The 23,137-nt window shown below is 37.0% G+C and overlaps 3 protein-coding genes across 7 annotated transcripts in view; all 3 read right to left on the reverse strand.

Moving 5' to 3' along the window:
- kcnc4 (potassium voltage-gated channel, Shaw-related subfamily, member 4) overlaps window positions 1-5,580 on the reverse strand; it is a 29,623-nt gene extending 24,043 nt beyond the window's left edge. Inside the window, exon 1 of one of the 2 annotated variants that reach the window (XM_048210216.1) lies at window positions 4,272-5,580. In XM_048210216.1, coding sequence (XP_048066173.1) covers window positions 4,272-4,898 — 627 coding nt within the window. In that variant the 5' untranslated portion in view covers window positions 4,899-5,580. The remainder of the gene's footprint in view (window positions 1-4,271) is intronic. The other variant, XM_048210215.1, reaches the window with a different exon arrangement.
- A 306-nt stretch (window positions 5,581-5,886) lies between these two features.
- hspa1b (heat shock protein family A (Hsp70) member 1B) lies at window positions 5,887-9,640 on the reverse strand. The gene is made up of 2 exons (XM_048209872.1): window positions 9,019-9,640; window positions 5,887-8,345 (listed from the first exon to the last, which is right to left on the reverse strand). Exon 2 carries the CDS (start codon window positions 8,317-8,319, stop codon window positions 6,403-6,405), a length of 1,917 nt encoding a protein of 638 aa, XP_048065829.1. The 5' UTR covers window positions 8,320-8,345; window positions 9,019-9,640; the 3' UTR covers window positions 5,887-6,402.
- A 107-nt stretch (window positions 9,641-9,747) lies between these two features.
- ahcyl1 (adenosylhomocysteinase-like 1) overlaps window positions 9,748-23,137 on the reverse strand; it is a 29,997-nt gene continuing 16,607 nt past the window's right edge. For all 4 annotated transcript variants that reach the window (XM_048209874.1, XM_048209873.1, XM_048209875.1 and 1 more), the window contains exons 4-17: window positions 21,018-21,118; window positions 20,527-20,629; window positions 20,332-20,426; window positions 19,840-19,946; window positions 19,511-19,627; window positions 19,318-19,381; window positions 18,358-18,446; window positions 16,495-16,565; window positions 15,221-15,315; window positions 14,694-14,792; window positions 12,148-12,216; window positions 11,893-11,971; window positions 11,673-11,793; window positions 9,748-10,839 (exon numbers count right to left, since the gene is read on the reverse strand). In XM_048209874.1, coding sequence (XP_048065831.1) covers window positions 10,833-10,839; window positions 11,673-11,793; window positions 11,893-11,971; window positions 12,148-12,216; window positions 14,694-14,792; window positions 15,221-15,315; window positions 16,495-16,565; window positions 18,358-18,446; window positions 19,318-19,381; window positions 19,511-19,627; window positions 19,840-19,946; window positions 20,332-20,426; window positions 20,527-20,629; window positions 21,018-21,118 — 1,217 coding nt within the window. In that variant the 3' untranslated portion in view covers window positions 9,748-10,832. The remainder of the gene's footprint in view (window positions 10,840-11,672; window positions 11,794-11,892; window positions 11,972-12,147; window positions 12,217-14,693; window positions 14,793-15,220; window positions 15,316-16,494; window positions 16,566-18,357; window positions 18,447-19,317; window positions 19,382-19,510; window positions 19,628-19,839; window positions 19,947-20,331; window positions 20,427-20,526; window positions 20,630-21,017; window positions 21,119-23,137) is intronic.

Consider the following 23,137-nt stretch of genomic DNA (forward strand, 5'->3'; position numbering starts at 1 on the left):
TTTAATTGAAAATGTGAACGGCCTTGCAAAAAAATCTAATTTTTTCAAAAAATCGGAATTGAGCATTAAGCCCTGCAGTGTGAACGTAGCCTTTGCCACCTACTGGTACAACAATGTAATGTACAGAAAGAGTCACTAAAAAGTAAAAACCTCATAAGTCACAATTAAGAATAGCAAAGGTTCAAAATCTCTGTTAATGAGCAGAGAGACCATTGTCTTACACAGTGAGTTCCCTATAAGCCTTTCAAAAGAACAGACTGTCCACATGCCACTGAGAAATACATGCATGATTTAGACTTAGCCATTTATATGGCTGATTAAACATCAGGTTATATTTTATATTAGGGATCTCTGATATCTCATAACTTCTCCACTAGAGCCCCTTTAAATCCCAAGAGCAAAAGGCTTTTTAATAGCACAAAACCATTCAAAATCATGTTAGCAGAATGCCTAGCACGGCACACATCCAGACAGTGTCTGCCCTCGGTCAATTACCCGGTGAATGATTAATTACCATGACGGTGAGAACGTAATGCTGTAATTATGAGGTAGAGCTTACACATCACATACAAACACCAAAACCAATAAAAACAATCAACACATATCCAACAAAATTCCCATGTTATAAAACAGCTTAAAGGGACAAATGATACGTGAATAACACTAATGTAGAAACACCTAATCCTGGTTGTAAACTTGACATAAACTGTAAAGTTGTCCCTTAAATCTGATTGGTTGTTTGGAGTGTTGTACAAAAATGTTGTACTTGGTGAAATCACATTCACCCATTGGATGGATAAAAAAGTAAAATGGAAGTCAATTTGAACTGAAACTGTTTGGTTATCAACATTGTTCAAAATTTAGTCTTTTGTTGGGAATGACATGATGATGAATTTTCATTTTTGGGTAGACTATTCCTGCACTTTATTAATGTATTAGACTACACTTGGGTCAAATTATTATTTTAATAGGGTAAGAAAATAAACTAAAGTAAATTTATCTTAAAGGTTTTGACATTTTTACTGGAAGACAAGATAAATGTATGTAAAAATGCTGGTTAGGAAAATTCATTTTTGCAGTGTTTCTATCTCTTTCCATTTCTCCTCTGCCGTTTGGATCTTGTGATTAATAAAAGCCCTCATAGATGGATTTTCCTCTTTTCTAACTGTATTATCTGGCCTGAGTAGCCGTCAGTATGGTAACATGAGCCCTGCAGCCCATAATGCTCAAGGCAGAGATAATTGAGAGAGCCGAAGAGCAGCAGGGTCCAAGAAACCCAACCATTTGCTCCTTGTCAATTCTGGGTTATTGGAATATAATGACGTCTTGTTTGCTCTGAGAGGTTTATTCTTTAGAAGGTGTGTCTGTTCTGTTTTAAATCTTTCTTCCTTATTACTGGTTTTCTGAGAGGCGTGATCCCCATCTAGTCTGTCAGGCCTGTATACTGGAAATCATCTAAATTAATTATGGAAAAACAAACAGCTAGCTTAATAATGATGAAGTGATGGACCTCAAGGCAATGGTTCAGCTGTGATGTTAACAACCAAAGCAGCTCAGCTGTGACAAACACACTGCATATCAATGAATCTGATGTCTGTTTTGTAGCCTGAAGAAAAGAGACACATTGTATGACAGCATTGTTTTTTTTTTTTTAAGTGACCTCTCTGCCAAGCAACTAAACAATTAATTACTTCTAAATTCCTCTAAGGGAGGAAATTGATTTCTCGGTCAAAACAAAGGAGCCATAAGGTCCAGGGTTCAATATTGTAACAGATATTTTGTCCAATAAAAAGGTTTCACATTACTGAATTAAAAAGCTCATTTCAGCAGAGATTGTATGTTCTGCCAAAAGTGCTCTTGCTTGTGATGTAATTACACTTTGAAATGTGCCTCAAAACACTCAGATATGATTAGCTACAAAATGCACAAAATGGGTGTTATAACAAAATCCTCAGTGCAAGTTTGGGGTTAGTAAGAAATTAATACTTCTATTTTAGAGTTTTCAAAGTTTTATTGCATAATTACTATAATCTTACAAAAGTCGATCCTACTCATCATTCCATCATCATTTGATGGACTTAAAACTGACATATAGACATTTTAAAAGCACTAACCACACTCTTTTCTGTCATTAATTACTCACCCTGTCCTTCCACACCCGTAAGACCTTCGTTCATCTTCGGAACACATATTAAGATATTTTTGATAAAATCTGAGAGATATATGTCTCATCCATAGACAGCAATATAATCAACACTTTCAAGGTCCAGAAAGATACTAAAGACATCATTAAAACAGTCGACAAGACTGCAGTGGTTCAACCTTAATATTATGAAGCTACGAGAATACTTTTTGTGCGCAAAAACAACAACAACAAAAAAATGTATTCAACAATAATAATATGTCATTCTCATAGATTGTTTACGTCCACCGCTTCCAGGTTCTACGTCAGAATGCTGACTCATTATTGGCTGGTTCCTGCATCAGCATCACACGCATGCGTCGCGCTGCTCACGTGATCAGCTTTGGCCAATACTGAGCCGGCATTTGGACGTAAACACAGAAGCCTTCACTGTGCTTACTGCGTCACCTGCATAAGGATAATGACAGGGAAGAGAAGAGATTGTTGAATAAAGTCGTTATTTTTGTTATGTTTTTGCGCACAAAAAGTATTCTCTTCGCTTCATAAAATTTAGGTTGAACTATTGCAGTCACGTCGACGGTTTTAGCAATGTCTTTAGTACCTTTCTGGACCTTGAAAGTGTTGATTATATTGCCGTCTATGAACGATTCATATCCCTTTCGGATTCCATCAAAAACATCTTGATTTGTTTTCCGAAGATGAGAGAAGGTCTTACGGGTGTGGAATGACATGAGGGTGAGTAATTAATGACAGAATTTTCATTTTTGGGTGAACCCTTTAAGTCTCAAATTCTAAAGATCACTCCTCGACACAGCCCTCAAAGCGCATCCTTTGTCTAGAGCTGGTTAAAGGCCATTCCAGTGCATTTACCTAATAAATCACCAACCTAGCAATAAAGGAGACAAGTAGACAAATCTGAATGTTGCACAACTTTTGATAAGTGGGCACCATTAGATTTCATTAAAAATAAATCACTCTGTCTCTGTAGCATCATAGAAACTTCTCAAAATGACATTCATCCATCACAGAAACAGAGGATTTCACACATCTGACATCAGCATGTGACACATAAACACTAGAGCAGGTGGCATCTGGGTGAGTGCATGTTTGCAACAGTGTGAGACAGGTGCTGTTTAAATAGACAGTTGGTGCTGACTGTGTTTCCACTGGTAACCACAGAGTAAAGATGATATTTTATTCAAAACTAACTTACAGATTGAGAGTAAAGCCTGAAAACTCGAATGGCCACAATGCAACACCTGCTGGCATGCATCACCTGTTAGAAGTGCATAACTTACAGTAAATACTAAATGATGCAAGACTATTTTTGCCAGTCTTATAACAATGGTTTCTAATTTAGATGCACATATTATGATCTGGTTATGGCTCATTAAAACATGTTACACTTTGGTGTTGCACTACCTTTTTTAAAGCATTATAGAATCACACACGTTGTTAGAACTCTTGGATATGTTAAATAGAACTATTATCTAAAATAAAAATTAATCTATCCTCAAAAGTAGCTTGTTTTAAACACATGAAAAGCCTGCGTCCCCCCTTTTAAAAGTGATTATGGACTGTTCCACCTCAGATGTTAAAAAACAGTTGGTGCTGTAGTCATTTAAAACTTTTTTAATGTTCATTTACTTTTAATTATCAAATATGTGACAACTAGCTGTATCATATTTCATTATTTCCCCCTCATTACTACAAAAATTTAACATTCCTTAACATTCTGACACCCAAGAAATAACATACAGCAATTTGGCCCCTTCCTTGAAATAAAGGTTCTTTAATAGGTTTCCCTCTAAGAACCATTTTTGAATGTATAAGGTTCTTGAATTGAGCTACAGCTCCTTGAAGATTTAAACAGAAGTTTCATTATATGTTTTTCATACCATTGTTCTGGTTTTGGGGTTCTTTAAAGCACAAATACATTTATGGTTTTCAAACAAAAAGTTTTCTAAGGAACTTTACATAGGTATGTTGTATATCATATATGCATACGATGAAACAGCTCATAGGATAAAGGATTAAGCATCTCCTCGACCGTTTGTGGGGATTTTTTTTCTTTTCAAAGGCCTAATTTCCCCCCCATATTCGTGTATTGTGCATTCTAATCTCTTACCCGGGCTGCACGCGAAGAATATGGATCTTCAAAGAGCGCCCATATTTTTGGTTGCCAAACTTCACAGCACCCCCTGGAGCGGTCAGGGCTGTCTTCAATGCCGAAGCGTCTGGGCAAGTCCTGGTCGTCCTCCGCATCCTCCGGATCTGGCGGTTCGAACATGTCAAGCGCCTCTTCTGCGTCCCTGTGCTGGCGGTAGGTCATCCAGCAACAGGGCTCCACGTCCGTCTCATCAATGCCCCAAAATGCCAACTCCTCTTCAAACAGAGGGCCGCACACATCCGCCGGGCAGTGGAGCTTGCCAGTCCTGTAGTAGTTCAGCACGTAGGCGAATATGCCCGGGTGTCGGTCAAAAAAGAATTCGCTGGTGGTGGTGGTGGTGGGCGTCTGTCCCGTGTCTGCGTCCGGGTTCCCTTGGTTGTCCGTGTCGGCGAGCCAGGCGAGTCTCGTGCCCGGTATGGTCCTAAGGGTGCTCCTGTAGGTTTCGTGGCGCGTGCCGCCAACGTTGATGATGATTTTGTCCGAGTCTTCCCCTCTGGCCATCTCTTCCCTCAGACATGATTTGGAAGGAGGTTTGTTGCCTGACTTGCGCCCGCGGTACGACGAAACACACACCGAGCTGATCATAGATTTCGATGAAGAGGCTTTTACCTAGTAACTCTCTTGGCTTTCTAAACCTGCGCAGCTGTCGTCAGTTATAAAAGTCGAACAACTGTAGTGAGTTTCCGGCGTCAACATGACCATCAGAGGCGCGAAGAACCACCTGTTAACGGAGAAACTCTTCTCGAGTCTCAGTCTAAGGGAGGATGCTTGCGTTGATCCTCATTCATGGGCACTCTGACACTATAGTTAACCCCAAAACATGAGCAAACCTTCCGCGTATCACGACAGAATTAAGCGCGAGCGCTTCGGCATTTATCACATTGATAAAGAAAAGCAGGTTAGTTCAAATAAAAGTCACACAACTCTAAAAATTCTCCCAATTTCATCTCTTTCAAAACTCTCGTCACCTTGTCGTTTGAATTAGTAAATCCCATCCTGCGCGCGCATTATTCCTTAATCACAACAATGAATTTACAATAAAACCTTGCTGAATAGCGTCTGCGATGTTAAGGCCAAATCATCTGTTGTCGAAGGTTATCATCAGTTTGTTGGGAAAGATCTGTTGCATCTTTGTGACAGTCAGACGACACAGCCCATGGGAGGATGATGATGATGATGATGATGCTCCAGCGTTTCAGTAACCCTTACAGCGCTGCATTACGTGTGATTGTGAGCTGAATTTGATTAGTATAGAGGAAAGGTTCAGTTTATCAGATTATGGACCTTTTTTCACGAAATATGATGACGTATTTCCGCATTAATTAACATTTTAATTTGATTTATGTACATTTATAACACTATATTTTGTGCATTATTATTTATTATATTGTGCATTATTATTATTATTATCCAAATGCATAAATGTAATGGCATTAAATTACAAAAAGAACAACAAAAAAACTACTAAACACTGCTGCATGGGGGTTTATTCTAATACAGTTGGGGGATTGACGGTAAATTTGACATTTCTATAATATGACTGCCATATAATGTCTCTATATATTTTTGTCCTCTTTTAGAAAATCATAGGAACGCAGTAGTTTATTTATTATTGATTTATTTTGCTGTTGAAGAAGCAAATGGGAAATACTACAGCTATATATATAGTTATTTATGGCTATATGCCCTGCTAGTTTCCAAAATGTGAAAAGGGTCTGTCTTACAACGTCATCTAGTGTACAAACTAAAGTAGAGCAGGTTTAACATCATGCATTTTCTACCATGGCTGCTTTAATAATAATAATAATAAAAAAGACTGGTTTCTTTGATTTTTGTGGTTTAAAATTCGCATTTATTTTTATTCTTGTAAATAATAAATACATTATATCACCATATTAATTTATTTCATTCCATTAATTCACTTATCAGCTGACACAGCTGAAGGACAATTGGTCTTACAACATTTAAATTCAAGCACATTTGACAAACAAGATATAAAAAATAATTTAGATCATATAAATCTGGAAGTATCATACAGTAAGGCCACTGAAATTAATTTTGCACTATAGTAAGGCAAATTTTCCCTTCTTTAATCCACCTCTTCAATGGTGGGACCCTTTGATTCAGGCTGGGCTTGGAATCCACAGCCACCTGCGGGAGGAACTCCTCCTTGATACAGCCGACTGATGATTGGATTACACACACTTTCCAGTTCCTTCTGATGGTGCTCATACTCTTCCTTTTCAGCCAACTGATTGTTCTCCAACCAAGTGATAACCTCCTTACACTTATCAATGACCTTCTTCTTCTCTTCTTCACTAATCTTTCCTTTCAGGTTTTCGTCCTCTACGCTGTTCTTCATGCTGAAGGCGTAAGACTCCAGGGCGTTCTTCGCAGCAATCTTCTCTCTCTGCACCTCATCCTCGGCTTTGTACTTTTCCGCATCCTGCACCATTCGCTCGATTTCCTCTTTGCTCAGTCTACCTTTGTCATTGGTGATGGTGATTTTGTTCTCTTTTCCTGTGCTCTTGTCAACAGCAGATACGTTCAGGATGCCATTGGCATCAATGTCAAAGGTCACCTCGATTTGGGGTACTCCTCTTGGTGCCGGGGGGATCCCCGTGAGCTCAAATTTGCCAAGCAAATTGTTATCTTTGGTCATAGACCTCTCGCCTTCAAACACCTGGATCAGGACGCCTGGCTGGTTATCAGAATATGTGGAGAAGATCTGCGTCTGCTTGGTAGGGATAGTGGTGTTGCGTTTGATGAGAGCAGTCATGACTCCACCTGCGGTCTCGATACCCAGGGACAAAGGAGCTACGTCCAGAAGCAACAAGTCCTGAACGTTTTCCGAGGTGTCGCCCATTAGGATGGCGGCCTGCACCGCTGCTCCATATGCCACCGCCTCGTCTGGGTTGATGCTCTTGTTGAGATCCCTGCCATTGAAGAAGTCCTGCAAAAGCTTCTGGATCTTGGGGATCCTCGTGGAGCCGCCGACCAGAACAATATCGTGAATCTGAGATTTGTCCATTTTGGCATCTCCCAAAGCCTTCTCAACTGGATCCAGAGTGCCTCTGAAGAGCTCAGAGTTAAGCTCTTCAAAACGAGCCCTTGTGATGGAAGTATAGAAATCGATGCTGTCAAACAGGGAATCGATCTCGATGCTGGCCTGAGTGCTAGATGAGAGGGTTCTTTTAGCTCTTTCGCAGGCCGTGCGAAGCCTTCTCACTGCTCTCTTATTCTGACTGATGTCCTTCTTGTGCTTCCTCTTAAACTCTTCAACAAAGTGTTTCACCATCCGGTTGTCGAAGTCCTCCCCACCCAGGTGAGTGTCCCCTGCTGTGGCTTTCACTTCAAAGATCCCATCCTCAATCGTCAGGATTGAGACATCAAAGGTGCCTCCACCCAGGTCAAAGATCAGGACGTTCCTCTCTCCTCTCCTGCCCTTGTCCAGCCCGTAGGCAATGGCAGCCGCTGTGGGCTCATTGATAATTCTCAGCACGTTCAAACCGGCGATCACCCCTGCATCTTTGGTTGCTTGCCTCTGCGAATCGTTGAAGTACGCTGGGACCGTGATGACGGCGTTATTGACTCTCTGACCCAGGAAGGCCTCTGCGATCTCTCTCATTTTGACAAGGACCATGGATGAGATCTCCTCAGGGTAGAATGTCTTGGTCTCTCCTTTGTACTCAACTTGAACTTTTGGTTTGCCGTCTTCGCTGATGACCTTGAACGGCCAAAGCTTCATGTCAGACTGGACCACTGGATCATTAAACTTTCTACCAATCAGCCGTTTGGCATCAAATATTGTGTTGTTGGGGTTCATGGCGACCTGGTTCTTGGCAGCATCTCCAATGAGTCTTTCTGTGTCTGTGAAGGCAACATAGCTAGGAGTGGTTCTGTTTCCTTGATCATTAGCAATGATTTCCACCTTGCCATGCTGGAACACGCCCACACAGGAGTAAGTGGTTCCCAGATCAATGCCAATGGACAGACCTTTAGACATCTTGATTATTAGTAATGAAATAACACCTGCAACACAAAAAAGTCATGAGTTATTTCATAGTTATTACTATGAATATCTTTGTATAATTCATGTTCAATATAAATATTTAAATGAATAATTAAATATATTTAAGATCTATTAAAGATTTCATCTCTCATATTAGACTCATTAAACAATTTTAAAAAATCAATAAACCAAATAATCTATACTTAAAGGGATAGTTCACCTAAAAATAAAAAATCTGTCATCATTTAATCACCCTCAAGTGATTTCTATAGTATTTTTTTTCATACTATGAAAGTCAGTGGCTACAATCAACTGTCTGGTTACCAACATTCTTCGAAATATCTTCTTTTGAGTTCCACATAAGAAAGAAACTCATACAGGTTTGAACAACATGTGGGTGAGTACATTTTCATTCTTGGGTGAACTATCCCTTTAAGAAAAAGTTTTCAAGTTTTAAAGCTTTAAATTCCTAATAATTTATATATATATATATATATATATATATATATATATATATATATATATATATATATATATATATATATATATATATATAAAGATTTCAAAAGTTAATATAACTCAAAATAGTTAAGGTCTCTAAATATTAGACTCAATTTAATAATCCAAAAGCTTACAATTATATTTTAATTTATATTAACATATAGCATATAGAAAATATATAGAGTCACTTACAGGTCTTGTGAGTTTGTAGTATCGCTTCGGAGAGCGGACTCTTCTGCTCTGCTTTGCTTCAGGTTGCTTGAGTTGTCTTTTCTCGACTGCCTTGACCCGAGTGATACTTCGAGCTTTATACCTCCCATGTTCCTTCTAGAAAGAGCAGACTTCTCTTGACTCTGGTAACTTTAGAGGCTGACGAGCCCTGAACTTTCCAGGCGCGCACTGATGATCTCGTACATACTGCGGTCCAAACATAGAAATAGCGTAAGTTGGCTGGTACTAGGACCGGGTGGGGTTAAACGATGTGTCGAAATGAGATTTTTTCTTTTATAATTTTATAACTCTGTATTTTTATTTCAAACTCCATTCAAATTGGTCATTATTCCGGAGTAAATTGTTGTTTATAGCGTTGTTGTTGTTACTGTAAGCGTCTGTCGTTACTTCAGCAGTCTGACTTGATTTTCTCAGCGCTTGCCAGTATGGACCAATCATAGTCGTTTGTTATTACTACATATGGATTCAACCATATTTCATACAAATTTATGGGTGGATTTACGCTTTAACGTGGCGGATTGGCTTTTTTGGCCCCAAGTTCACAATTAAACATGAATTCCTAACATTTTCCTACTAGATTCCCTTTGCACATGGCTATCTTATCATAAAAAACAATATTGTTGCAACAATATAACAAACTTTTTACACAATAATTTTACACATAGAATAAATAGAGGTCAAAAATGCATATTTAGTGACAGCAAGATCTTTAATGCAGGGATTTGATGATGACATCAAGGCAAAGGGAACACATCTGACAAATGATGTAATGCAAAGGTAAATCACAAACAAAGTGCAGATGAGGAAAATATTCAAATGACAGCATTCACAGTGATTTTTTTCTTAAGACATTTGCAGTCCCTTAGAGATGGTGATCAAAATATGTGTGCTTCTTGTGAATCTAGCTGACTGCGTGTGGGAATGTTAGGGGTCGAAGGTCAATAATATTAAGCGAACGTCTTACAGAATATCCCAAAATCTCATTTCAACTGGGGTTACATTTATACTCATCTAAAACTGGCCTACATAACATATAATGGTCTATATTATTTGAATATAACAACTATATAAAAGGCCACAGAGATGTTGAAGGTGTGTGAGAAAGTGAAAAGGAAAAGAATCCCTGTTGGTGACAATTCATAAAATCCCCCAAGCGGGGTATATTTAGCAGCAGGTGCTGCCGGGTCACGGAAGTTTCTGCACACAGTGGTGTGTATCATATTGCCAGAACACTCTAGCTTTTACAGTTATACACAGTACATTCATTCAAAAAAGCTATTATATTTTCTTATGCAAGAGCAATAAATCAGGAATATTATGCCGAGACTAACATTTTTTTATATTAAAAAGCCACAAAGACAACTTTTTGGTCATGAACGATTGAGTGTAGCGTAACCTTGGGTGAATGGAGTAACCATGTAAAAACAAAGCATATAGTAATAATTATCAATTATTCTATGAGATCAGTAACTATAACCAATATTTGGCACATTTTTTTGAGCCATAGATAGATAGTGGTCCTTTTCGTATTTTAGGTTAAAAGAAGATTTACAACAATTGCTATAATACATGAATTCTAACAATGCACATAAGCCTAAAAGTGACATGAATGTATATTTTGTCACAGGACATTAGTAACACTATTAAATAAGAACAACATTCAGTAAAATCAAGTTTTGCTTTAAGAAATGCATATTAATATAAAATAAATATCTTGCTTCACTGGTTAATACAGGTCTCTCCATCTTTGATGAAGGCTGATCGATCCAGTCACACTAATATCTGTAAGTAAAACAATAGAAAATGTTCATTTTTGTCATAACTGTTCAGTCTGGTATGAAGAATATTTATAATATAAAAATTATTTAGTTTTTTTTTTTTTTTTTTAACTGATTCTTATTAATTACACTATTCAAAAGTTTGGGGTCAGTTTTTAAAAAAATAAATTTTATGCATCAAGGACACATTAAAATGATCTAAAGTGACAGTAAAGACATTTATAATGTCACAAAAGTACTGTTTTTTACTTTCTATTCATCAAAGAATCCTGAAAATCCACAACATATTAAGCAGCATGACCGTTTTCAATATTGATAATAATAAGAAATGTTTCTTGAGCTTATTATCAGCATATTAGAATGATTTTTGAAGGATCATGTGACACTGAAAATCCAGCTTTGCCAACACAGGTATAAATTTCATTTTGAATCAAAATATTACTGTATTTCTGATTAAATAAATGCAGCCTTGGTGAACATAAGCAACTTTATAAAAAAAAAAAAAAATCTTACAACCCCACATTTTTGAACAGTAGTGAATGTCATACTGATCAGCTAAAATAATACATTTATATATTTTATATATTATTATAAATAATTGAAAAGATTTGTACTAGACTAAAATGCTGAAGACAATTAGCGGTTTCGCTGGTTGCTGTATGTGAGACTTTTATTGAGAACCAGCAGAGGGCAGTAAGTGACCAAACATTTTATTATTATTTAGTTGCATGTGTTCATCACACACACTAGGTATATAAAATGTGTACATTATGATGAGTACTATCAGTCAAAATCAACAGTATAGTGATGTGAGGTGTTTTAGAGCACCTCTCATACCTGTAGTAATTTGGTTTGAAGGGTCCATTCTTATTGAGGCCCATATATTTGGCCTGCTCATCTGACAGCTCGGTAAGATGAGCATCAAAATTGGGTAGGTGCAAGCTGGCCACATATTCATCTGAAACACACACACACACACACACACAATTTATCACAGTTAATGCATATAACTGATGTATTTAAGTTGCCAGTTGCGATTGGTTTAGATTACTCTTACCCATCTTCTTGGGCAGCAGGTAGACATCCTGTTTGTAGCGACCTTCTGGTGCATTATACAGCTCTATTAGGGCCAAAGCCTAACATTAAAATAAAGAACACAACAGCCTGCGATTAGAGATGTTAAATCAGGAATAATAATCACACAGCTGTGCAGCAGCACTCAGAACCACTAACATAAATGGATAAAATGTCATCCGTACAGAGGGTACAAACACACTTCGGCTAAAACCCAAATGGTGACAAGTTAAATTACCTGGGTTGTTGCCGTGATTGACAGCACAAATGAGGGAACTGTTGAGCAGCTCAGGTTCAAGAGCCGGCCCTGAAAAATAGCACACAAATGACTGAGATTTACTGTGCTCCACCAGGAGAACGCACAAAGGAAAGAGATTTATCTTGGTGGGCACATTAGAGAAAACTGAGGCTTCTGTGGAGGGAGCTATGGACCATTATCTTGTCATGGTACAAATCACGATTTAGTGGGTTTATTGAAATCTATGGATATTATATCTATTGATAGAAATAAATGGTTTTGATATTAAATGACATTTGCATAATCCAAAGAATTAAATACTTAATTTCGTTTGATTATTTACTTGGATGCAAACCAAAACACATGATTATTCATCACATCAGTTCAAAACAAGTGTTAAAAGAGACTAATAGACTAATATTATATTTGTATATAAAAATATACACTACCGCTCAAAACTTTGGGAACAGTAAGATTTTTAAATGTTTTTGAAAGAAGTCTCTTCTCACCAAGGCAGCATTTATTTAATCAAAAATACAGCAAAAACTAATATTGCGAAATATTATTACAATTTCAATTAACTATTTTCTATTTAATATATTTTAAAATGTAATTTATTCCTGTGATGGCAAAGCTGAATTTTCAGCAGCCATTACTCCAGTCTTCAGTGTCACATGATGCATTAAATTGATCTAAAGAGACAGTAAAAACATTACAAAAAATATATATATTTCAAATAAGTGCTGTTCTTTTGAACTTTCTATTTATCAAAGAATCGTGACAAAACGTATCATGATTAACTCAAAAATATTAAGCAGCACAACAGTTTCTCACTGTTATCTCACTGAACCCAAACTTTTGAACAGTAGTTCATAATAATGCATACATTTGCTCTGTAACCATAGGCGGAGGGTGAACCAACTCTAGGGCAAGGCTAGATGTGATTCCTCCATAAAAACACATTTAAATAGAATATATTGAATAGTTGAAATGAAATAGTTACGTGTTGCCTATCAGCAACCTGCGCATCCCAGCAACTGTATGCATGATTTTGCAATTGCCTGACCATTGCCTTACCTAATGCAGCAAAACATAGATTTTTTCAATTTCTGAATGAATTATATATCGCCTAGAAAGCGTACACAAAAGCGCTCCCTTTTCGATCGGTCATTTTCTAAAAAAATTTAAATGTATATGCAGGAACACACCAAGCCGACGGTCGGCCGTCGGGCAGTTTTTCTTCGTCAAGTTTTCAAGTTTTCTCAGTGTGTTCTGCACCGTCGGCTGAAGTTGGTCCTCGTCGGCATTTTTTCGGCCGATTCGACATGTTGAATCGGCGTTGGAGCTCGTCGGTCCGTCTGGCCATCTGATCATTCTGATTGGCTGTTGAGCTACTGCCGCCTGCCGTTCGGAAAGGCATTTCATCTCACGCAGGCGTCGAACTGACGTGCTACTTGGCCGTCGGCTGTTTAGCGTCGGTTTGGTGTGTCAGGGCAACTTTGAACACAGACGCTGCCGACGTGAGCCAACCCCGCAGTTTGCTTTCGTCGCCACTAGTTCGTCGGCGTCGGCTTGGTGTGTTCTGGTAAAAAAAGTATCACCTTCCAAGTGCTTCCGCCAAAACCGCACTTTCGTATTCCTGAAAAAAGCTTACGCTGTCGCTGTATGTCCTACGCCTTCCCTATTCTACTTACGGATAATGCTTTTTTTATATAAAGCAGATACATTTACATTTTTTAGAAAATGACCGATCGTTTCGCTAGATAAGACCCTTATTCCTCGTCTGGTATCGTTTAAAGCCCTTTGAAGCTGCACTGAAACTGTAATTTTGACCTTCAACCGTTTGGAGGCTATTGAAGTCAATTATAAGGAGAAAAATCCTGGAATGTTTTCACCAAAAACCTTAATTTCTTTTCGACTGACGAAAGAAAGACATGAACATCTTGGATGACATGGGGGTGAGTAAATTATCAGGAAAATTTTATTTGAAAGTGGACTAATCCTTTAAGATGAGTGACAGCTTGGTGAATATAAAGGGAGCGCTTTTGTGAACGCTTTCTAGGCGATATATAATTCATTCAGAAATTGAAAATAACGTATGTTTTGCTGCATTAGGTAAGGCAATGGTTAGGCAATTTATTATTTGAACTGGCTGCCTTGCAAAATCTTGCATACAGTTGCTGGTTATAGTGCGCAACGGTATAAAACAAAAAAAAATTATAATGCAACATGTGCAGATCTATATTTAATGCCGCAATCAACACTTTTCATTGAATTTTCATTTTCTCTTTATTACTAGATTTAGTTTAAATAAGCCTTACACACGCTCCGCCTATGTCTGTACCTATAAAACAACAAACAACTTGCTTGTCTTGACTTGTTGTTTGGGGCACTTTTTTGTCGCTCTCATGTATAAATAATGTGAAGTTGTTCTAAACCTCAGATTGCCATGCAAATACATCTAGCTTAGTATAAACTGTATGAGCCTATCCGTCACACCGCTCATACTGGCACACATTCATGAAAAAATGAGAAGAAGGAAAGACCTCTGCCAGTAAAATCACTCGTTTCCCGTCAGGCCAGATGACGTGGTCAACCTGTGAGCGCACCCTCTCCCAGGTGAGCTCTGGAGTCCGCAGACTCGTCTGGAACAGAGGAAGAACAGACACACATGAGCGCACACAAACTAACAACACCCGCTTTAACTTTTCACCAGTACAGGCTGATAAACCTACAGAGCTAAAAACACACACACACACACACACACACACACACACACACACACACACACACACACACACACAAAAGGGCATTCACTATGAACACAGTCAGCACACTTGACTTTGTTGTCAGAAACATGGCGCTAAGAGGCTTTCAGGTTGATTAAGTGGCCCTGCTGCTCATGGAACATCTACAGCTGTTGACGTTAAAATTCTTTCCCTGGACTACATTCACCAGTAAAGTACACTACAGCATGAGCAAATGGAGCCTGCTCATAAATACTGAAAATATTTTCAACAAATAAAGATAAATGCGAGGGAAGGCGATACAAAGAATTCCGAGAGTTACTCACAACATCAATCTCAGTGTTGGAATGGCCCATGTTACAGACAATACAGCCGTTCTTCATTCGATCCAAGTGCTCCCTGGTCACAACATTTTTGTTCCCTGTAGAAACAATTTTTTTTAAGGAAACCCCAGTAGACATATTTGTGCAAACCAATTAAAATGTGTCCTTTTTTTCTAACTAAAATTTGTGATTTTACAGAGTGTAGCAGTCATGTTCCAGAAGTAAAAATTCCATAAATTTTCACCATAGGGAAAATGATTTTTAATAATAACTTATAAACCATTTAAAACAGACCAACTGTGGACTATATATTGTTAATCAATGCTGTATAGCCACTATCCCATATTATTTATTCACTTTATTTAACATATTTTTCAAATAATCGTGTGAAATTCCTAGTGGAAAAACTACATTACCCATGATTCTGCACCATAACAAGCAAATCATGGCAAAAGGACACTTTCCCATGAAGCACTGAGAATGACAATTGAGTTAATCTCCCTACGCTCTCAAACTACTTAAATATATTTATATATGCATATTTTGCAATAAACTCAAAATATATTGCTTCTAAATACATAATCAACGTCCTTAAAATAAATAGTTTTATACTTACGCATCATTTTTAATTTAATAATATCATTTGCAATGCTTCATGGGATTGTAGTTCTTTTCCCCATTAAAGTACACAGTCTTGTACCGTTGTCTTTTTGTCTGATTTTCAAATGTTTTTAATCAAAGTTTGTAATGTAATGCTTCAACAAAGAATTTAATAATCCCTATGGGAAAAATACTTCCGGAACCAACACTGCTGAAGAAGGGGGTGGGCACTGTTGCACTCCATTAAGAAAAAAATATCAAACTTTCAAATATGGAACCAAAAACAAATATGAAACAAATCTTTTCTTACTTAACAGTAATATTATTTAAATAATAATTCAAATTACATTTAAAATAATACATTATGCATTAAATAAACTTAAATTTAATACAAAGCAGTGCCTTTGACTAGCAGAGACCACACAGAACTTATCTAAACCTCAACAACTCTCTACTATGTATTTACACAAATATTTTATCACTTGCGGAGCAAATATCACTTTTCCAAGACTAGTTCAGAGTAGCCAAGAGATCAGCCACAGCTGACAAAGGGCAAACCGTTTCACAGCAGCTCAATGAAAGGGCATTTGGGAGGATGTGTTTGTGCTGATAAGAGCTGCATGAAACAGAGGAAATGGATCTGAAATTGGAAGCGAGCCAGCTGTAACCAGACGTACCCGTGCAGGTGATAACCATGTCCATTTGGCGAACCACCTCATTTAGCTTCACCACTCTGAAACCATCCATACTACGAGGGAGATAAAAACAGATCGATTCAACTGGTATCTTAGGTCTTTATACAGACAGTGAGGGAAAATGTGGTTAAATATTCTTGGTAAATAAGCACTTCAGCTTGTTCACAGACTTCCTGTGTAAAGACTTCCTGTGGCCATGTGTTTAGCTAATATGGGAAGCTAATAAGAGACTAGTTTTCAGACGTTGTTTGGAACAAAACCGCTCTGTAAATACTAAGGAAACATTTTAATAAATATATATGGCAATAAAAAAAAAACTTGCTGATATTTAACTTTTTATTGTTCATATTGTAAAACTTTTGTGGCTCTATTTGTAGTCGATATAAATCTGATTACAAAATTGACTTTTAATATAAAATATACACAATTCACACTTTGTGTGAAGAGCATTTATCGCTTTTTGTAACAAAGTGTAATGCTAACTGTTGCTATTTTACACTGTATTTGCTGCCAAATCAGTATTTAATCTTCAAAACAGTTATCATGATTCCTCTGTGTTTGCAGGCTAGTAATCGTCATACCATTTTTTCTATGTTTTTTGTATCTTCCACTTCCGGACAAGCGTATGAGTGTACCGCAGCGCTGATTTATCATTGTAGATACATTTGAGTGCGTTGCTGCCAAGCGAACGCTGTTAGACACTTGTTGCACACTGCAGTAAGCTAGATCGATTTTACAATATCATATTAAATGCTGGATGGCTTGTGCTGATAAATGGCATGCAATTAAATACAAATGTATTGTATGATGGAGAAAATGCTGTATTATACTGTTACTAAAAATAAAGCTGCATCTGATTATGCTCTGTTAGCTACTACACAAAATAGTGTTTTTCTCTGAGGCATGGTAAAGCATGGTACTCGCAAAAAATCAAGAAAACTAGATTTAAACAAAAAGACTGAACGTGTTGAGCTATATAACTATAATTTGTTTTCTGTCTATAAATGTAACCAAACAATTGTTCCCTTGTCTAATAAAACGTAATATATTAAAGCGTCTTTGGTGTTTCCATGGTTTCTACAAAATAAAATCAGAAATTGTTGATAGGTGACGCACGGACAGTCGGACACGCCCATGTCCTGGTTAAAAATTGCTTATTTCTCTGGATTTAAGCATTCTTGGAAACATTTGGGATAATGTACGTATACAAGTCAACAAAATATATAACATTGTTCTAGTGGTTTTTGGATATTTTAATCCAAAAATCCTACATATTGTGCCTTTAACTAAAGCCCATTGGCTATTTTAAAAAAGGGAAGTTGCTTTTTTTAAGTGTTTGGATCAACAATCCTGTTACTTGTTATTGTTAACTAAAACTATTACAAATCACTTTTGTTAATTGAAATAAAGCTGAAATAAAATATAAATTTAAATATAAATATTAGATGAAAAAATTTAAATTAAAAAAACAAACTAAATTTGTGTTGCAATGGCAACAAACTGAAATAAAATAAACAAAAGTACTAGAATTATTGAAATAATAAAAATAAATTAAAGAAAGCTAGAAATAATATAAAAAAAAAAAAAAAAATGACTAAAGCATATAACAAAAGTACTAATACCTAAAGTAAATATAAAAATAAAAGTTAAAATTTATAAAAAATATTTTAATATATTTATTAAAATTAAAAATATTAATAAATAATGCTATAATATTATTTAAATAATTTTTTTTATATATATATATATATATATATATATATATATATATATATATATATATATATATATATATATATATATATATATATATATATTATAGTAATTTGTGGGTGTTTGTCTTACCAAGCTTGAAGAGCACAAATAGGGTCGATCTCCGTCACGCATACAATGGCTCCAAGCGCTTTCAGAGCTGAACAACAACCCTTTCCCACCTACACCAGAATCAATACATGAATGAAAATAAAACCCACAAAAATATTCTTAAAATCTCTGTGCTTGTAGTACCCTAGGGATGACGTGTTTTTGTAGGCCAACCCGGAAGTTAGCGGTGCACGGGTTTCCTCGATTGAAAGCCTATGCATTTTTCCCATAGACTTTTGGAAAATCGCAGAAAATAAGCTCTGTGTTTAACAAAGGGTCATGACACTTGCACGTTTTGTCTATCAAGATAATCTTTACAAGTTAACACAACATTTATAGATTTTGAAGCCTAAATAAAGTCGTCAGATATAAAAGGCTAACAGTAGGCTATAAACGGACTACAGCACACCATGGTCGCGGATCGACATCGTCACCACCAAGCTTCCTCAAACTGTATTTAAAAAACAACTTTATTTATAAACATGCTCGCTGATTATGATCTGTGCTGTTATGAAGACTTATCCACTTTTTCATGAGAAATGCTGTCCAAATGTCCCGTTTTTAATGATGACGTCTAAAGTCCCCACCAAAGGAAGTAGTCCCTTTTAGCAATTTGTTAGCAACCGCAGATTTAAAAAAAAAAAAAATTACAAGTGGGTTAAAACTGGCGTGTTTTATGTGATAGATCAAAACGTGAAAGTATTTAGAGGCTTTGTTAACCACAGACCTTATTTCAGGCGATTTAGCAAAAACCCATAGACTTTACGGCGTTGGAACCGGAAGTCCTAAAATGCTAACTCCCTTCCGGGTTTTGCCTACAAAAATGCGTCATCCCTGAGGCACTCTGGCAGTTAAGAGAAATTTAGAGATAATTTTTTGCATTATGCAGATTATCTAAAATCCACTTTGGGGCATTTTACAAAATCACAGATGTTGACTGACCTCTCCATAACCACAAACCACAACCTGCTTCCCACCAAACATCACATCTGTCGTTCTCTTCAGACTAAGAAGAAAGAGAAGTCAACCATGATTATACTCTATGATAAGTTTTAGTCATGCTTGGTAAGGAGTCAGAGAAAGATATGCTAAAACAAAATCAGAAAAGCATATGTCAGCATTGCAGGTATCTTACCCGTCCAAGATGGACTCCCTGCAGCAGTACAGATTATCAAACTTCTGCTTGGTGACAGAATCGTTGACATTCATAGCGGGGACACAAAGCTTGCCAGCTTTGGAGAGTTGGTACAGCCTAGCAGAATGAATACAAAGAGACAAATTTGATTCAAACACAAATATGTTTCTATTAGGGAAGTCAATTAAATATTCAAATGTGATTAATCTCATTATTCTAATCATATACAGATTAATAATACAATAAAAAATAAAGATTTGTGTTGTTGTGTTAGGTTATTGTGTGGGATGACAAAAATAATAAAATAAAATAAAATAGTCCTCCCTTACCTGTGTACACCTGTAACGCTCTCCTCCACAATCCCACGTACTTTCTTAAAGACACTGGGATATTTCTTATACACCCAGTGGGTCAGATCGCCCCCATCATCCAGGATCTGTAACAAAAAAAATGGTATGACGATTACTAGCCTGCAAACATCAGGAATCATGATAACTGTTTTGAAGATTAAATACTGATTTGGCAGCAAATACAGTGTAATAGACACAGTGTGCTAGTGCAAATAGTGGTAGATATGTTTGCACAAAGTGTAAATAGCAACAGTTAGCATTACACTTTGTTACAAAATGCGATAAATGCTATTCACATAAAGTGTAAATAGACGTAATATGCAGTTTGTACAATGGATAAATGCTGGTTGGAGTTACTTAAAATAATCTTTGCACACAAGGATGGTTATCTGCACTCAGTGTAAACAGACACTGCCCATTATTTCAGTTTTTTTTTATATATCACCAGATATTAAGCACAGAATATTATACCATGTTTGCCTGCCAGCCTTCCATGTTGACACAGCGATCGATGCACCACCAGAAGTCGTCTTCCGATTCACCTTTCCAGGCAAAAACCGAAACACCTTTAAAGGGCACACAATAAATACACTGTGAGTCCAGAGCCACATTGGACCAGGTTGGAATTGCTAGTTTAGAAAACATTATGTTTAAAGGGTTGTTTACCGCTCTCTGCCAAAGCTGCTGCCACTTCATTCTGAGTGGAGTAAATGTTACAGGCAGTCCAGCGACACTGAGCACCCAGTGCCACAAGTGTCTCAATCAGGACCTGAAAGAAACCAGTACGGCATATCAAGCACATGGGAAAGCAAACTAGGAGTAACAAGGTGTGTATTTACATTTATTTGTTCTGGGATATGTTCACACATAAGCAAATATACATTGAGCACTGTGGTTCTGATTTATTTATATGAAAATAAAGTAGTACTATGGTTACTTTTGCTCATTTGTTGATCATTCAGCTGGGTATTTTAATGGACGCAATGCTGCTACAGTGTTATTTTAGGATTATTTATACAATACTACAGTACTGTGCATACAGCAAACTTTAAGATTCATCCAAAAAACTATAAAAATATGTAAATATTTTGTATTAAAATCAAAGATTGGTTGAAGAAGTGTGTGTTTGAATTAGTGCGGCCCTGATGAAAACCTACTGCAGTCTGTGCAGTGATGTGGGTACAGCCAACCACTTTAGCCCCGGCGAGGGGTTTCTCCCCTTGAGCTCGCTTCCGCAGGGAAATGAGTGCAGACATATCTGTGAATATGATTGAGTCAACAGTTTAGAGATGAGACAACTTTATTAAGGAAGGTACAGTCTAGAGTCTGAGACAGAGATCAAACCTTTAAAGGAATAGTTCACACAGTATTTGCTCACACTCATGTTGTTCAAAATCTGTATAATTAATATTGCGTCGCCGTAATCGATTACGTCAATTATGCACTGTTTATGTTCATCCCTAATTCCCTGTCATGTTTCACATCAAACAAAACTCTAGAGCAGATGCAAATATCTAGTATGGCAGCGCCACTTAATACGGTTGTGTTATTAAAGCATTTTTTTGAACTGCATTCTATAACCGAACTGACACCTGCACATTTTCAGGACTCACTCTAGAGCAGGGGTCACCATTCCTGCTCCTGAAGGGCCGGTGTCTCTGCAGAGTTTAGCTCCAACCCTAATCATACACACCTGAAGCAGCTAATTAAGGTCCTACTAAGCATACTAGAAACTTCCAGGATGGCATGCTGATGCAAGTTGGAGCTAAACTCTGCAGGACACCGGCCCTCCAGGAACAAGTTTGGGGACCCCTGCTCTAGAGTTTTGTTTTGTGTGAAACACGAAAGGGGGTTAGGGATGAACAAAAACAGTGCGTAATCAATGTAATCGATTATATCGACGAGTCGTTCCAGTTCTAAAATTCAACCCAACAAACATTTGGATCTTTAATGACCGTTGAAAAGACAACCCTCCGACACGTTCCGTCATGGTTGAAAAATAGTTCCAAAATAAAATGTGAACGGACATCTTTGACGTTATCTAATGAATTAATTAACTATTATACATTGAACTACACAGAGCTAAAAGTCAAAGTAACAATTACACATGCAACCCCAGAGAATTGTAGAAATGTACAAACATATCTTAATGCATTTTTAGGAAATGTTCTGTGTTACGTATTTTTATAGATTTATGCTGTCCAACCACGACTATTTTTGGCCAGGGACACAACGTTGCTGTCTAACCAATGTTTGCTGGGAATGAATGTGGACTGAAGCTATCAAGTTTACAAAAAGTACACAAAAGCATCATAAAAGCATAATTAAAATGGTCTGTATATGAATCATGCACTATATTCCAAGGGGCATTGTAAGAGAAACAGAGAAGTTTTTTTATTTTGGGATCATTTAGTCACTGAGTTGAACTTGAGTCAGTGAGTTGAGACATTTTTGTGTTTTTTTCCTAAAACAAAGCTATTTGTATGGCTTTAGAAGACTAGTATAACGAAATGTTAGGCTTTTTCTTTTTGAGTAAACTGTTCTTTTAAAGGGATGGTTTACCCAAAAATTAAAATTCTGTCATTAATTACTCACCCTCATGTCGTTTTAAACCTGTTAGACTTTTGTTCATCTTCAGAACACAAATGAAGATCTTTTTGATGAAATCTGAGAGCTTTCTGTCCCTCCATAGACAGCTACGCTACTGACACTTTGACGCTTCAAAAAGTTCATAAAGAGATTGTAAAACTAATCCATATGAATAGAGCGGTTTAGTCCAAATTTTCTGAAGAGACTTGATCGCGTTATATGATGAACAGATTTAATTTAGGCTTTTATTCACATATAAACATTGACCAGCGAACATAAACAGAAACTCAACCGAAACTGTTTGACGCACAAGAACAAACATCTTCCAGAAGCTCAAACGTGCTGCATAACACACGAGAATGAACCTCACTGGATCTCGCACATCAAGCAAACACACTTGAGCTTCTGTTTATATGTGAATAAAAGCCTAAATTAAATCTGTTCATCATATAAAGCGATCGAGTCTCTTCAGAAAATTTGGACTAAACTGCTCAATTCATATGGATTACTTTTACGATCTCTTTATGAACCTTTTGAAGCATCAAAGTGTCAGTTGCATAGCTGTCTATGGAGGGACAGAAAGCTCTTAGATTTCATCAAAAAGATCTTCATTTGCATTATGAAGATGAACGAAAGTGTAACGGGTTTGGAACAACGTGAGGGTGAGTTATTAATGACAGAATTTTCA

This window comes from Megalobrama amblycephala, linkage group LG12, assembly GCF_018812025.1.
Source record: "Megalobrama amblycephala isolate DHTTF-2021 linkage group LG12, ASM1881202v1, whole genome shotgun sequence".
Lineage (NCBI taxonomy): Eukaryota > Metazoa > Chordata > Actinopteri > Cypriniformes > Xenocyprididae > Megalobrama > Megalobrama amblycephala.